Source organism: Equus asinus, chromosome 1 (assembly GCF_041296235.1).
Source record: "Equus asinus isolate D_3611 breed Donkey chromosome 1, EquAss-T2T_v2, whole genome shotgun sequence".
In the NCBI taxonomy this organism is placed as follows: Eukaryota; Metazoa; Chordata; class Mammalia; order Perissodactyla; family Equidae; genus Equus; species Equus asinus.
This window is the reverse complement of record NC_091790.1, coordinates 203,953,625-203,966,568: the sequence shown is the minus strand read 5'-3', so window position 1 is coordinate 203,966,568 and position 12,944 is coordinate 203,953,625. Positions and strand designations below refer to the sequence as shown.

General features: G+C 44.0%; 1 protein-coding gene across 7 annotated transcripts in view; it reads right to left on the bottom strand.

Annotated features, from left to right (window-relative positions):
* ACTR3B (actin related protein 3B) overlaps window positions 1-8,009 on the bottom strand; it is an 89,093-nt gene extending 81,084 nt beyond the window's left edge. For 2 of the 7 annotated variants that reach the window (XM_014828954.3, XM_044765684.2), the window contains exon 1: window positions 7,823-8,001. In XM_014828954.3, coding sequence (XP_014684440.1) covers window positions 7,823-7,866 — 44 coding nt within the window. In that variant the 5' untranslated portion in view covers window positions 7,867-8,001. Of the gene's footprint in view, window positions 1-7,822 lie in introns of all 7 variants that reach the window. The other 5 variants (XM_014828957.3, XM_044765685.2, XM_070516791.1 and 2 more) reach the window with 5 other exon arrangements.
* Between the last annotated feature and the right edge of the window lie 4,935 nt (window positions 8,010-12,944).

Sequence of the window (12,944 nt, the reverse complement as noted above, 5' to 3'; positions counted from 1 at the left end):
GCAGTTAGCTCAGGGCTAATCTTCCTTAAAAAAACACACACACAAAATTTTTTTTAAAAGGCCCTTCCATCTGAAAATTTTAAAACATGCTGGTACAGAAACATTGAGTTAAGGGGGGCTGGCCCTGCAGCTGAGTGGTTAAGTTTGCAGGTTCTGCTTCAGCGGCCCAGGGTTTCACCAGTTCGAATTCTGGGCGCAGACATGGCACCACTCATCAGGCCATGCTGAGGTGGCGTCCCACATGCCACAACTGGAAGGACCCACAATTAAAAAAAATATACAAGTATGTACTGGGGGGATTTGGGAAGAAAAAGCAGGGAAATAAAAAAAGATTGGCAACAGCTGTTACCTCAGGTGCTAATCTTTAAAAGAAAAAAAGAAAAGAAATATTGAGTTAAGGGAAAAATTCAAAACAGAAATACAAAAATTTCTTGAAAATAATAATGCAAAAATATACCCAAATCTAACAGATCCATAAAGGTAAAGGTGCAACAGCAAAAATTTTTCAGTATTAAATACCTTTTCAATATAAAGGAAAAATAAAAGTGAATTTAACATCCTACTCAAAAACAAAACAAAGGAGGGACAGCCCAGTGGTGGAGCGGTTAAATTCACGTGCTCTGCTTCGGCGGCCCAGGGTTCACCAGTTCAGATCCTGGGTGCGGACCTAGCACCACTTATCAAGCCACGCTGTGGCAACATCCCACATAGAAGAACCAGAAGGACTTACAACTAGGATGTACCACTATGTGCTGGGGTTTTAGGGAGGAAAAAAAAAAAGAGGAAGACTGTCAACGGATGTTAGCTCAGGGTCAATCTTCCCCACCAAAAAAATACCTAAAAAAAAAACCTAAATAAAATATTAACAGAATCTACCTACACATCAAAAAATAATGCATCATGACCAAGTGGGGACTATTCCAGAATGCAAGAGTGGCTCAATATTAGGAAATTCATTAATCTAATTCATCATATTTAACTGGTTAAGGAAGAAAACCACATTCCATTTAAGATAAAGGTATCTAATATCCAACACTCGTTCATGTTATAAACACTCCAAAAAACAGAAACTGGTGGGTACTTTCCTAACATGCTATATATACACATATGCACATGTATGCATATGTTTGTATATTTGTGTGTATGCATGCATGTATGCAACACACACACAGCCGCCTGAAAGCCAGCATCTTACTTATTTTGGAAATACCAGAAGCTACCCGACTAAAGCAAGGAACAAAAGAATAATGCCCACTAACTCCACTCCTATTTAACATTATTTTGGAGGTAACAGCCACCGCAGTGAGTCCACAAAAAAGCAGTTAGAGTCCCTAGAAATGGAAAGGAAGAGGTAAACAATTTCTACTTGCCAATGACAAGATTTTGTTTCTGGAAAACCCTAAAAGTCAAGAGAAAAATTCATACAAACAAAGAGCATTTTGTAAAGTAGCAGGTTATAAAATCAACATAAAAAAACTAATAGTCAATGTATTCAAGAAAAACAGAAAATATAATGAAAAAGAAGACATCATTTATGATAGCAAAAAAGAAAACCACATACCTAGGTGTAAACTTCAGAAGTCTACCTGAGGCAAACACAATACTCCTTCAGAAGTCTACCTGAGGCAAACACAATACTCCTTCAGAAGTCTACCTGAGGCAAACACAATACTCCTTCAGAAGTCTACCTGAGGCAAACACAATACTCCTTCAGAAGTCTACCTGAGGCAAACACAATACTCCTTCAGAAGTCTACCTGAGGCAAACACAATACTCCTTCAGAAGTCTACCTGAGGCAAACACAATACTCCTTCAGAAGTCTACCTGAGGCAAACACAATACTCCTTCAGAAGTCTACCTGAGGCAAACACAAGACTCCTTCAGAAGTCTACCTGAGGCAAACACAAGACTCCTTCAGAAGTCTACCTGAGGTAAACACAATATTCCTAAAGACACAAAATAGACTTGAACTAACGGAAAAATACCATGGTCTTAGATGGGAAGACTCAGCATCATAAAGATGACAGTCCTCATTAAACTACTTATAAATTTAATACAATCCAAATAAAAATGCCATCAGGTGTTTCCCTCTGGAACAAGAGAAGCTGATTATAAAGTTCATTTGGAGGAACAAGAAGCAAGAACAGATGGGGAAACCCTAAAAAAAGAATGGGATGGGCAGGGGAGGCCAGCCCCATGAGATATTAAATCATTGTAAAGCCTCAGTAATTAAAACTCTGTGGTGGTGTATGAACAGACAGATTAATGCAACTCTAAACAAAATCCAGAAATAAACAGAATTGCATGGACAAATCTGTGCAAGATAAAGGCAGCATCTCCGAGCACTGGGGGTTTTTTCATAAATGATGTTGAGATAAACAGGATAGCTAAAAGGAAAAAAGACAGAATTGGCTCCAACTGGGTCCATTCCTCATACGATACCCCAGGAAAAGTTCCAAATGGAGATCTAAACGAAAAAATGAAACCATTTTTACAAACCACCATACAATCTGGGAATGGGGGTGGGGACTTTAACTATGACTCAAAATCCAGAAACAATGAGGGAAAAATAAACAAATCTTTAAAAATTGCTTTAAAAAAAAAAATCTTTGCATGGCAAAAAACAAATGATACATAGGGAAAATATATTTGCAACTTATATCATAAAGGGTTAATACCCCTATGTGCAGAAAAGAGTGAACAAGCCTAAGACTGCCATCCTTAGAAAGGCCTACCTGCAAGCTTGGCCTCTGGCTGGCTTCTGGGAACTTAGATTTCGGGAGGGTTCCTGCTGTTCCCTAAATGGTAAGAGTGGTTCACTCTGCCTAAGCCATGCAAACAATACCATTTATGCTGAACACCTGCTTCCTCTCTGGGACTCTGGAATTTTGGTATACGCTAGGCAGAGGGTGCCATGACCAGCCCATTAAAAATACTGGGCACTGAGTCTCTAAAGAGCTTTCCCAGCTGTGCTGTCACAACCGGATGCTGAGCAAGCATTCTGTGTGACTCCACTGGGAGAGGATTTGAAGCTTGCTCCCGGTTTCCTCCAGACTCTGCCTCATGTGCCTTTCCCTTGGCTGTTTTTGCTTTGTACCTTTTTGCAATAGTTCCGTGATTGTTCCTAGCAAATCACTGAACCTGGAAGTGGTCTGTGGGACCCTAAACACATCCTAATATATGAAGAGCTTCTAAAAATAAAAAACAACAAACAAACACATAGCACTGGAGATTGGATTCATGGTTACCATAGGGGAAGAGGGGAGGGCAAAAGGGGTGATTAGGCTCGCATGTGAGGGGATGGAGTGCAATTAGTTTTTGGGTGGTGAACACAATGTAATCTACACAGAATTCAAAATATATTATGATGTACATCCGAAAGCTATATAATGTTATAATCCAATGTTACTGAAATTTAAAAAATAAATAAAAATAAAAGAACAGAAAACCAAAACCCACAGAAAAATGGGCTAGAGAAATGACAAGACAGAAAAAAGAAATGCAAATACCTTTTAAGCATACAAAAAGATGCTCATCTTCCCACATAATAATATAAGAAATTCAAATTAAAACTAAACTAAGATATCATTTCTTACTCTCTAGATTAGTAAAAATCTTTTTTTAAAAAAGGCAATATACTCTGTTGGTAAGTCTGTAAGAAGACATCACTTCCATACATTGCTGGTGAAGATACATACTACTAATGGGGATTTGAAACTGTCCAGCAAAAGTATATATGCATTTACTTTTTGACCCAGAAATCCCACTTCTGGAAATCTATTCCAAAGACACTGCAGCAAAAAATACAAAAAGATGTATGCATGGCACAGGCTATCACTGCAGTCTTTCGATAAAAGCAAAATGCTCAAAAAATGATGGAGACATGTCTAAAGAACACCAGAAACATCTAGAACGAGCTTCTGTTGTGCAAATCTGGAACAATTTAAGCATCAACACAAATAATGGCAGTAGATAATCACCCATTGATTAGAGTAAGAATGACGTACTAGATTATAACCCTTGGGATAAAATAATAACCCATATCTCAGATGACAGAGGCTATAGAAAAGTGCATCCTTATGGTAAAATATTAATAAATACAGGTAACGCTGGAGTTTTTAAAAAAAATCACAATTTTGCAACCATCACTGTAATAATCAATTAGGGCAAAAATCACCAACAGATACTAAAGCTAATGGGGGAAAGTTTAAGAAAGAACAGAGTATATACACAATCTCAAAGTCTCTCTCCACAAATGACATCAATTACAAAGAGGACAGTAACCACATGGTGGAGGAATCTGGTGGACGCCGCCCCATCCAGATCATCACCAAGAATGAGGCAAATCACTATGCTAAGCCTTCTGAGAAGATGAATAAGCTCTAGGGATCTAATGGACGGCATAGAGATTTTACTTAAAATACTGTGTTATATACTTGAAAGTTCCTAAGAGAGTAGATCTTAAACGTTCTCACCACAAAAAATGGTAATTATGGGACGTGCTGGAGGTGTTAGCTAATGCTATGGCAATAGTCATTTTGAGATACAGAAATGTACCAAATTACTGTGTTTGTACACCTTAAACTTACACAATGTCGCCCGTCAATTACCTCTCAACAAAGCTGAGGGTCGGGGGAAGCCTTCCAATGGGAGGCACAAAGAAGGATCAACCTGACTTCTGTGGTTTTCCTGACAAAAATGCATACGCTGTATCTATTACGGAGAAACACCAGCAAGCCTAAATTGAGGGGCATTATCCCTAACAACTGGCTGCCGAAAATGTCAATGTCTTGAAAGAAAAAGCTAAGGAAGTGGTCTTAAAAGATGTGAGGACAACCAAACACAGGTATGGTGGCAGATGAGGGAGGGAGGTGAGAGTCCTTAAGATACAAAAGGGACTGTTCGTGTGAATCCAAACTGCATATTAGATAACACCATTGTAGAAATGTTAAATTTCTGATTTTGATGATTGGTCTGTGATTATAAAAGAAAACGTCCTTGTTCTCAGAAAGTATACATTGAAGTATTTTGGTATAAAACAGCACAATGTAACTTACTCTCAAACAGTTTACAAAAATAATAGGTATAGACAGAAAGAGAATGAGAAAGCAAAGGTTGATAGCTGGTGAAACTGGATGAAGAATATATGGTTGTCTTTTCAGTACGCTCCTTGCAGCTTTTCAGTAGTTAAAAAATACAAAAGTTCTCATCTAAAAAGGTTGGTTAAGAGAAGTGAGACTATGGACTGGCCGGGTGGCACAGCAGTTAAGTGTGCACATTCCACTTCGGCAGCCCGGGGTTCACCGGTTCGGATCCCGGGTGCGGAACTGGCACCACTTGGCACGCCATGCTGTGGTAGGCGTCCCACATATAAAGTAGAGGAAGATGGGCACGATGTTAGCTCAGGGCCAGTTTTCCTCAGCAAAAAGAGGGGCATTGGCAGCAGATGTTAGCTCAGGGCTAATGTTCCTCAAAAAAAAAAAGAGAAGTGAGACTAGTATTTGTGGAATATTCCCTGAAAACTATGCAACCTAGCAATTCCTCTAAATAAACGAAGCTTTATCTTTGGATCAAGCAGATCCCTCTGTCTGTATTATCCCAGCCCCCAGCACACCTGTGCTCACTGAGTTGGTCTCAGGGTTTATTAGAGGATGCTAAACCACCAGGATGAAATCTGCTATTTTAGTGCATTTTCTACTAAATCATTAATGTCCATTATGTATAATTCAACATGAATTTTTCTTTTAAAAATTAGAAAAAGCGTTTTTCCCTGAGAAACAGCTATTTCTCTTCCTCCCAGATGACGGGAATTAGATAACTGACAACGACTCTCAGAATTTTGTCAGACAGAAAGACTAGGGCCAATGAGAGGTCCCACTACAGCAACCACTGGCCTACAGTCGAGGGCGACTCCCCAGGCCCATTCTTGCCCTTGGTCCTGGTTATTTTTACCTGCATTTTACCTCTTTTTATCCTATTTTGAGGTAAAAGTCAACCCAAAAACCATTTAGCTCTCTGGGAAACATAAGAACTACTAATATGCCTAAATAAATTTAGGCTCTTCTCGCCTGCTCCTTCTGGCTATACACTGAACACTGGGACTCAGGTTAACCAGAGTCCTCTCCAGGACAGACTATGTCCAGGAAAAACCCTCTGGAAGATTCCCTGCCAGCATTTCTAAGTCCAAGGCCTATGACAGCCTGAAGACAATAACATGACTTTGGGCCAAAAAAACAACGATATACTGATGTTATATCTCCAAGTGAGCAGTTACATTTATCACTCACCTCAAAAGGTCAAAACTGAGCACCACATTTTAGATATTTATAGCAAGAATGATGAGTAACGCCCCCGGCTTACTAATATTAAAGGGATGACAAACTCTGTGGGCATTATCTTACTGCTAGTACCAAGAAATGCTTTTATATTTCAATCATTTTACAAGACCAAAAACACAGAAACAGAAATCTCACATGCAAATGTGGAAATGAAAAACACTTTTAGCCGGTGCCTTCACTCTCGGCACAAGCAGACCTCAGGCGGGCATGGGGTGAACATAGATTGTCAGGGGAGGGGATGCATAAGAGAGCCAGCCATTGGGAGTTGTTCATATCAATACTGATTTTGGCTTGTGTTCTGGGTAGCAAAGCAACTTCCAAAATAAAAAGCCACAAAACTTCTGCTACAATATGTATTTCAAAAAGAAGAATTAGCACAAACCAAGAGGCAGTTTTTTCCAGCCTGTAACCACTACTAGTGGCTTCAGCAGCAAAAGAAAAGAACCATCAGGAGGAGACGGAGTGGAGCAAACTAAAGACACCCCCACAAGGTTGTCAAGGAAACCAAACCAAGTCCATTTTTCTATGGAAAAGAATCGAGGCTAAGGTGAACATGCTATGGAATGTTCTGAAGCAAAAATGATTAAAATCCCGTCTTGAAAAATCTTTACGAGGCTAAATTTACTTACAGGCTGTTTTATTAAGTACTTCACCTGTAATGGGAGCAGGTAAGCCTGAATTTCCAAACTACCAGCTAGACGGATTGAGTAAGCACCTTCCTAAAACCAGCTAAGTTTGGGCCACTCAAAGTACAGAGAATTTCCCTATGGTGTCATGCATATCTTAGCAACATCAAAATGCAATCACACCCAAAAAGTAAAGGGGGGAAAAACTACACCACAAATAGGCTTCCCCAAATTTAGACTGTTTTTCAAAATGGAGTCTTTTTAGCATCGTTTTTTAAGTGCAAAGGCCAGTCTACGCAAATTAAAGCAAGCGCTTAGCCTGAGTGAGCCATTCATACTGGAAGTGAGCAGACTGGACTGCAAAAAGATGTCAAGTGGGGAGACGGATGTAAAAGCCTCCACAAGTGGTCAAGAAACATCAGCAGGGGGAAACGACATGCACGGGGGGCCCGGAACGAGGGCCAGTTTTAAGAATGTTGGAAGGAAGGCAAGGGCACCGTTGGGTGGGTAAAAGGAAGACATGTCAGAGGGTCTGCAGAAACCCGCCTGAAAGCTGGCATCCCGGGGGGGCTGCGGGATCGGGGGAGCCCGGCCGAGGGCAGAGGTCGGGGGCGAGGCGAGCCGGCGGGCTCCCCCGCCTCATTCCCTCCCTGTCCAGGGGAGCGACCTCCGCGCGTGACCCCGGCGGGCGCGCGGGACAGGGCCGGGGGCGGGGCGGCCGCCTCCACCTGCACAGGTGGTCGCCGGGCGCGGCGCGGGTCGGCCTCCAGGTGAGAGGGCGCGCCGCGGGGCAGGTGCTCGGCGCCGGGGCCGGAGCGGGGCCGCGGCGGGAGCGGGGCGGGCGCCAGCGGCTCTTACCCGGTGCCGCAGTCCACCACGCAGGGAGGCAGGGAGCCCGCCATGCTCGGCACCCGCGCCGCTCGGCCACGCGGGCGGCCCGAGAGGCCCCGCCGCCGTCCGCTCGCCGCTCTCGCCCCGCGCCACCCGCTCCCGGGAGCCTTCGCAGACTGCCGCCGGGAGCCCGGATGCTCGGCTGCCGCCACGTGACGCCGCTCCCGCCGGCCAATCACCGCGCGGGGACGCCCCCGCGCCCGCCATCTTTAGTGCTGGCGGCGACGCCTTCTCGCCCGTAGGTCCCACCTTGCTGTCGGAGCGACTGGGGGCTATTTTTAATTGACTTACAGTGAACTTGACCCCGTTTCCGAGACCGGCTCCTTCTCATCCGTTAAGTCTCCGGCCAAGTGTCACCTTCTCAGGGAAGTTGTCCCTGTTCACCCTACCTCCTCTCCAGTCCCCCCACCCCCCGCACCTTACCGTCTGTTCAACAATCTATACTTTCATTCGCAACATTTGGAGCAAATTTTTAATATATATATTTATTTGTAGTCTCTCCGACCGGACTATAGGCGCCTCTAGAATGGGGCTCGTGTCTGTCTTACCGGTTACTGACTAGTACTGCACAGTGTTTGGTGCATACATGGGAAGAACCCACATGTTTGTCCAATAAATGAATAAACACCATAAAGGAAAAAAAATTACTGTTAGAATTTTTATAACTAGCAGAACACTGCAAAATTTCCTCTATAGGAGAAAAATCTGCAAAACAAATGCATGGCCAGCCGTAAAGAATCAATGACCTTAGATTGAGTTAACACCACACCAAGATTATTCTGGGAAAATGTTTTCAAGTATCAAAGATGGGATGATCGTCCAAAAGTTCTTACCAACACTAGGGACCAAAGTAGGCAAGCACCTGCCTACTATGTTGTATAGATACTGAAAGTCCCACTTGCTTCCTGCCCCCTGCCCTATCATAAGTTCTTGACGTTAGTTTAGTTTTTAGGAGATTTTTGGATACGAAATTCCATGTAGTTTAAGTGTTTTCCCCGAGGAGAAGTAATAGATTAGTTTATCACTCTCGGTAACCCATTATTGTTAGTTTTATGTTTTTGGTTTTTGTGGGTTTTTTCACCTATAGCGTCAAGCATGGCCCAGACCTAGAAAATTTTCAAAGGAACTGGAGAGAGAAGTAGAAGATGAGAGGAAAATGAAAGGTCAGGAGTGTGGACAAAATCCCATTTGGGACCCTGGGGCCAGGGGCAAAGACTCATTTGCCTACTTTGTGTTTCCCCCAGGCCCAGCCCAGTTCCCACTTTTTCATGGCCATAGTCAGAATGTAGCAGATGAACTCTCGATTGCTGAAGATCAGCACTGCCATGCTTCTTATTTTCCTTCACTTGATGCTTATTTATCAAGTGCCTACGATGAGGCAGGCCTGGTATTAGACTGGGCCTGAAACAGTAAACAGGACACTCACAGTCTCTGCCACCAAGACTGTAGAGTCTAGTGAGAGACAAAGACAGTAAATAGACCCGGTGGTCCAGGGTGGTAATGCTTGGATGGGGCAGTCCAGGGAGCCCAGAAAGCCATGAAGGGGGCACCTAACCCTGACGTAGGAGTCAGTGAAGTCTTCTCAAGGCATTGGTCTCTAAGCTGAAACCCAGAGCCTAGGTAGAGAGTAGTTAGATGGAGGAGAATGTAGAGTGGGAGAGTGTCTCCAGGATGGGAAACGTGTACAAAGGCCAGGGGGACATCAACACTCACATGTGGTCCAATCCACTTCACCAAGGAAGAAGCCCTTATGGGAATTTGGGACTGGCCAGTAATAAAGGAGTATCTCCTCTGTGGGGAGTATCCTGTCTACATAGGACTTATTGGGAATGGTGGCCATGGTCAGAAGCTGGTAGGAAGTAAAAGATTTCCTGACTTCAGCATTTTCCTCTAGATACTGCTAACCCTTTATGTATCAGTTGAGATGTTGTTTGCAGGTAACAGAAAACCTCACTAGAAATGGCACAAGGAATGAGCAAATTTTAGTATTTTATATGATAGGAAATCCGGAAACTCCAAGATAATTCACCCACTCTATGACGTCATCGTGGGCCTGGACATTCTGTTCTTCCAGGCTCTGCGTGTTGGCCTTTGTCCTCAGGCTTGTCCCCCTGCACAATGGCTACAGCTGCTCCATACTCCAAGACTGTAGTGGACAGATGGGGAGATGCCCCATCTTGATTCCTTTCTAAGAGGGAGAGGGAGGCACCCTTTCCCAGAAGTCCCCAGCTGCTTCCCTCCTTGTTTTATTAACCGGCTCTGTTAGTTTCTGTGGCTGCTGTGACAAAGTACCACAAACTGAGCAGCTTAAAACAACAGACATTTATTATCTCACAGTTCTGGAGGGTAGAAGGCCAAAGTCAAGGTGTTGGCAGGGCCGTGCCCTCTCTGAAGCCTCCAGGGAGAATCTGTTCCATGCCTGTCTCTGAACTCCTGGTGTTGCCAGAAATCCTTGGCATGCCCTGGCTTATAGATGTGACACTGCAGTCTCTGCCTCTGCTGTCACATGGTGTTCTCCCTGAGTGTGTCTGCATTTCACATCGAGTTCTCTTCTTCTTATAAGGACCCAGTCATGTTGGATCAAGGCCCACCCTAATGACCTCATCTTAACCTGATTACATTTGCAAAGGCCTTGTTACCAAATAAGGTCACTTTCACAGGTACCAGGGGTTAGAACTTCAACATTTTTTTTAAGGGACGCAGTTCAACTCAGCATCAGCCTATGCCAAAAGCAGCCCTTGGTAAGGGGAGCTGGGGTACAGCGAGTGGCTTAGACTATTAAAGATGACTCGCATGGGCTGGAGAAGGGCCTCATGTCGTCTGGGGCATATGGCTGCCAATTCTTGGCTGGAATTTAGGTTTGCTCAGCAAGAAGGGGAATGATGACAAATAGTTTCTGCCTCAGTGGTAATTTTCCTGATTAAATCATATATTCTCACTCATTCTATGCCCTTTCACTCCACTAGCCTCTGCTTGGAATTGTCACTTAAACCACTCATCCTTACTGACTCAGCCGGAGCTTTGCCACCTCTGTGAAGCTTTCCCTTAACTTCATAGAAAAGTGACCGCTCTGCACGCCCAGAAAGCCTCAGGCACCCTTCCACCTCTGCTCTTATTTGATAGCATCAGAATGGTTACCCTTCTATAACCCCTGCACACCAGGACCTCCCTGAAGGTAGAACTGTGTCTTTTACATGTTTATATCTCCAGTTCATCAGACGCTACCTGGCATCTCGTAGCCACTCAATGAAAGGCTATTGGATAAATAAATCATCAGGCAGTTTTTCAACCTCTTGATTACACAAAACATTTGCTTTTATTTGTTTTTTGGTTATCATGAAGCAAATAACATGAATGTTATGTATAATTTCTGTGTTAATGTTTCTACCCTTTTTCTATACATTCTCAACCTGTTCTTCTGTTATTCTTCTGAGATCATAAACTCCTATAGATCAAAGATGGATTGCTTCGCTTTTGACAGTGCCTAGGGCAAAACCCCCATGGGAGAATAAACCTCCCATTCTGTTAGAAGCACTTCAAGTACAATCTCCAGTAATTACATTGCTGAGGAGGTTTGCTCCTTCCAACATCCTCTGCAAAATTCTATTCGTTCTACTTGTAACGAGAGGAATGTTTCAATGGGCTTTCTTTAGCAGGAAGAGGCATCTTTATTGAGCCTCTAGCCAACACTGCCCTCCTACTCCACCCCTCCCAACAGGCAGAAACAGGGAAACTGGAAAACTTCCTGTATAGAATTCAGCATCCCTTCTGTGGCACATGGTATGACGGTTTCATAACGACTACCTTGAGTGAGCATAACCCAGCACCAGTCTCATATGAACTGTTAAGACACACCTTTTGATGCTGGTAATGATGTGTTTTTATGCATATGAAGACAACTTAAAAACAAAATCACGGCTTAGAGCTTGTCAATCTAATAGGATTCAGTCAGTGAGCACTCGGACAATGTGATCTTAATTTCCTGCATTTAACTAGTTGTGCCGGGCCAAGAAGGAAAAGGAACACAAAAACTGAATGCTGTATTCAAAGACTGCCCACCCAGCAGCTCTGTGAATCTTGAAGGGCAGAGCTGTAGGCAGGAGCGATCTGTGTGTTCTCTGTTGCCATGAGGATGCAAATAGAGAAGGGAGTACCAAAAAATTAGTGCCCCATTCCTTTGAAAGTAGCTGGCATTCTCCTTTAAGAGGAAGGGCCTGTCACTGCACTCAATGGACCTCCCTGAGGTCTTGGCAACACTGGGAGAAAAGGGTCCAAGCTGGAGTTGACCAGCCAGAGTGTGTCAGAGAGCAGATGCCGGAACCAGAACCACGAGGCTGGTAGGGAAATCACCTAGAGCACTGACCGTGTTCAGATCAGCTCGGCTGTGTTTCTGCCGCCACCCGTGGCAATTACTCAGGCTGAAAAACTGCTCCTGACTCCCCTCCTCTTCTCCCTCTCCTGCACCACTCAGCTGCCAAGTCCTGTTCATTTGATCCCACCACTTCCCTTGAGTCTACAGCCTTGCTTTTTCTCTTATTGTCGCTCTTGCTGAACTACTCAATAGCTTCCCACCAGCCACCCTGTCTCCTCGCTTTTGCCCATCCAGGACATCTTTTGGGCAAATTATACTCCTGTGAGTGGCATCATGTGAAAACACAGGAAGTTTATACATCATGTCAGTCTCCTTTTCCCAAAACCTTCAATGACTCCCTGTTATTATGGAATTTGATCCAAACCCTTATTATGCATTCAAGGTGCTCTGTGATCTGCTCCCAAGTTATCTTTCTAATCTCATCTCACACTATGCCCCTTGACACATCTGGGCACACCAGACCATGCACCCAACGCCCTGTACTGTCAAGTCTTCATGCAGGCCTCTCAGTCTAGAACATTCTTCTTCACCTGCTCCATCTTCCTCATCCTTCAAGACTCCATTCAAAGCTCACTCATGGCCGGCCCAGTGGCACAGCTGGTTAAGTTCGCACGTTCTGCTTCTCGGTGGCCTGGGGTTCGCCAGTCCGGATCCTGGGTGTGCACATGGCACAGCATGGCACGCCCTGCTGTGGTAGGCATCCCATATAGAAAGTAG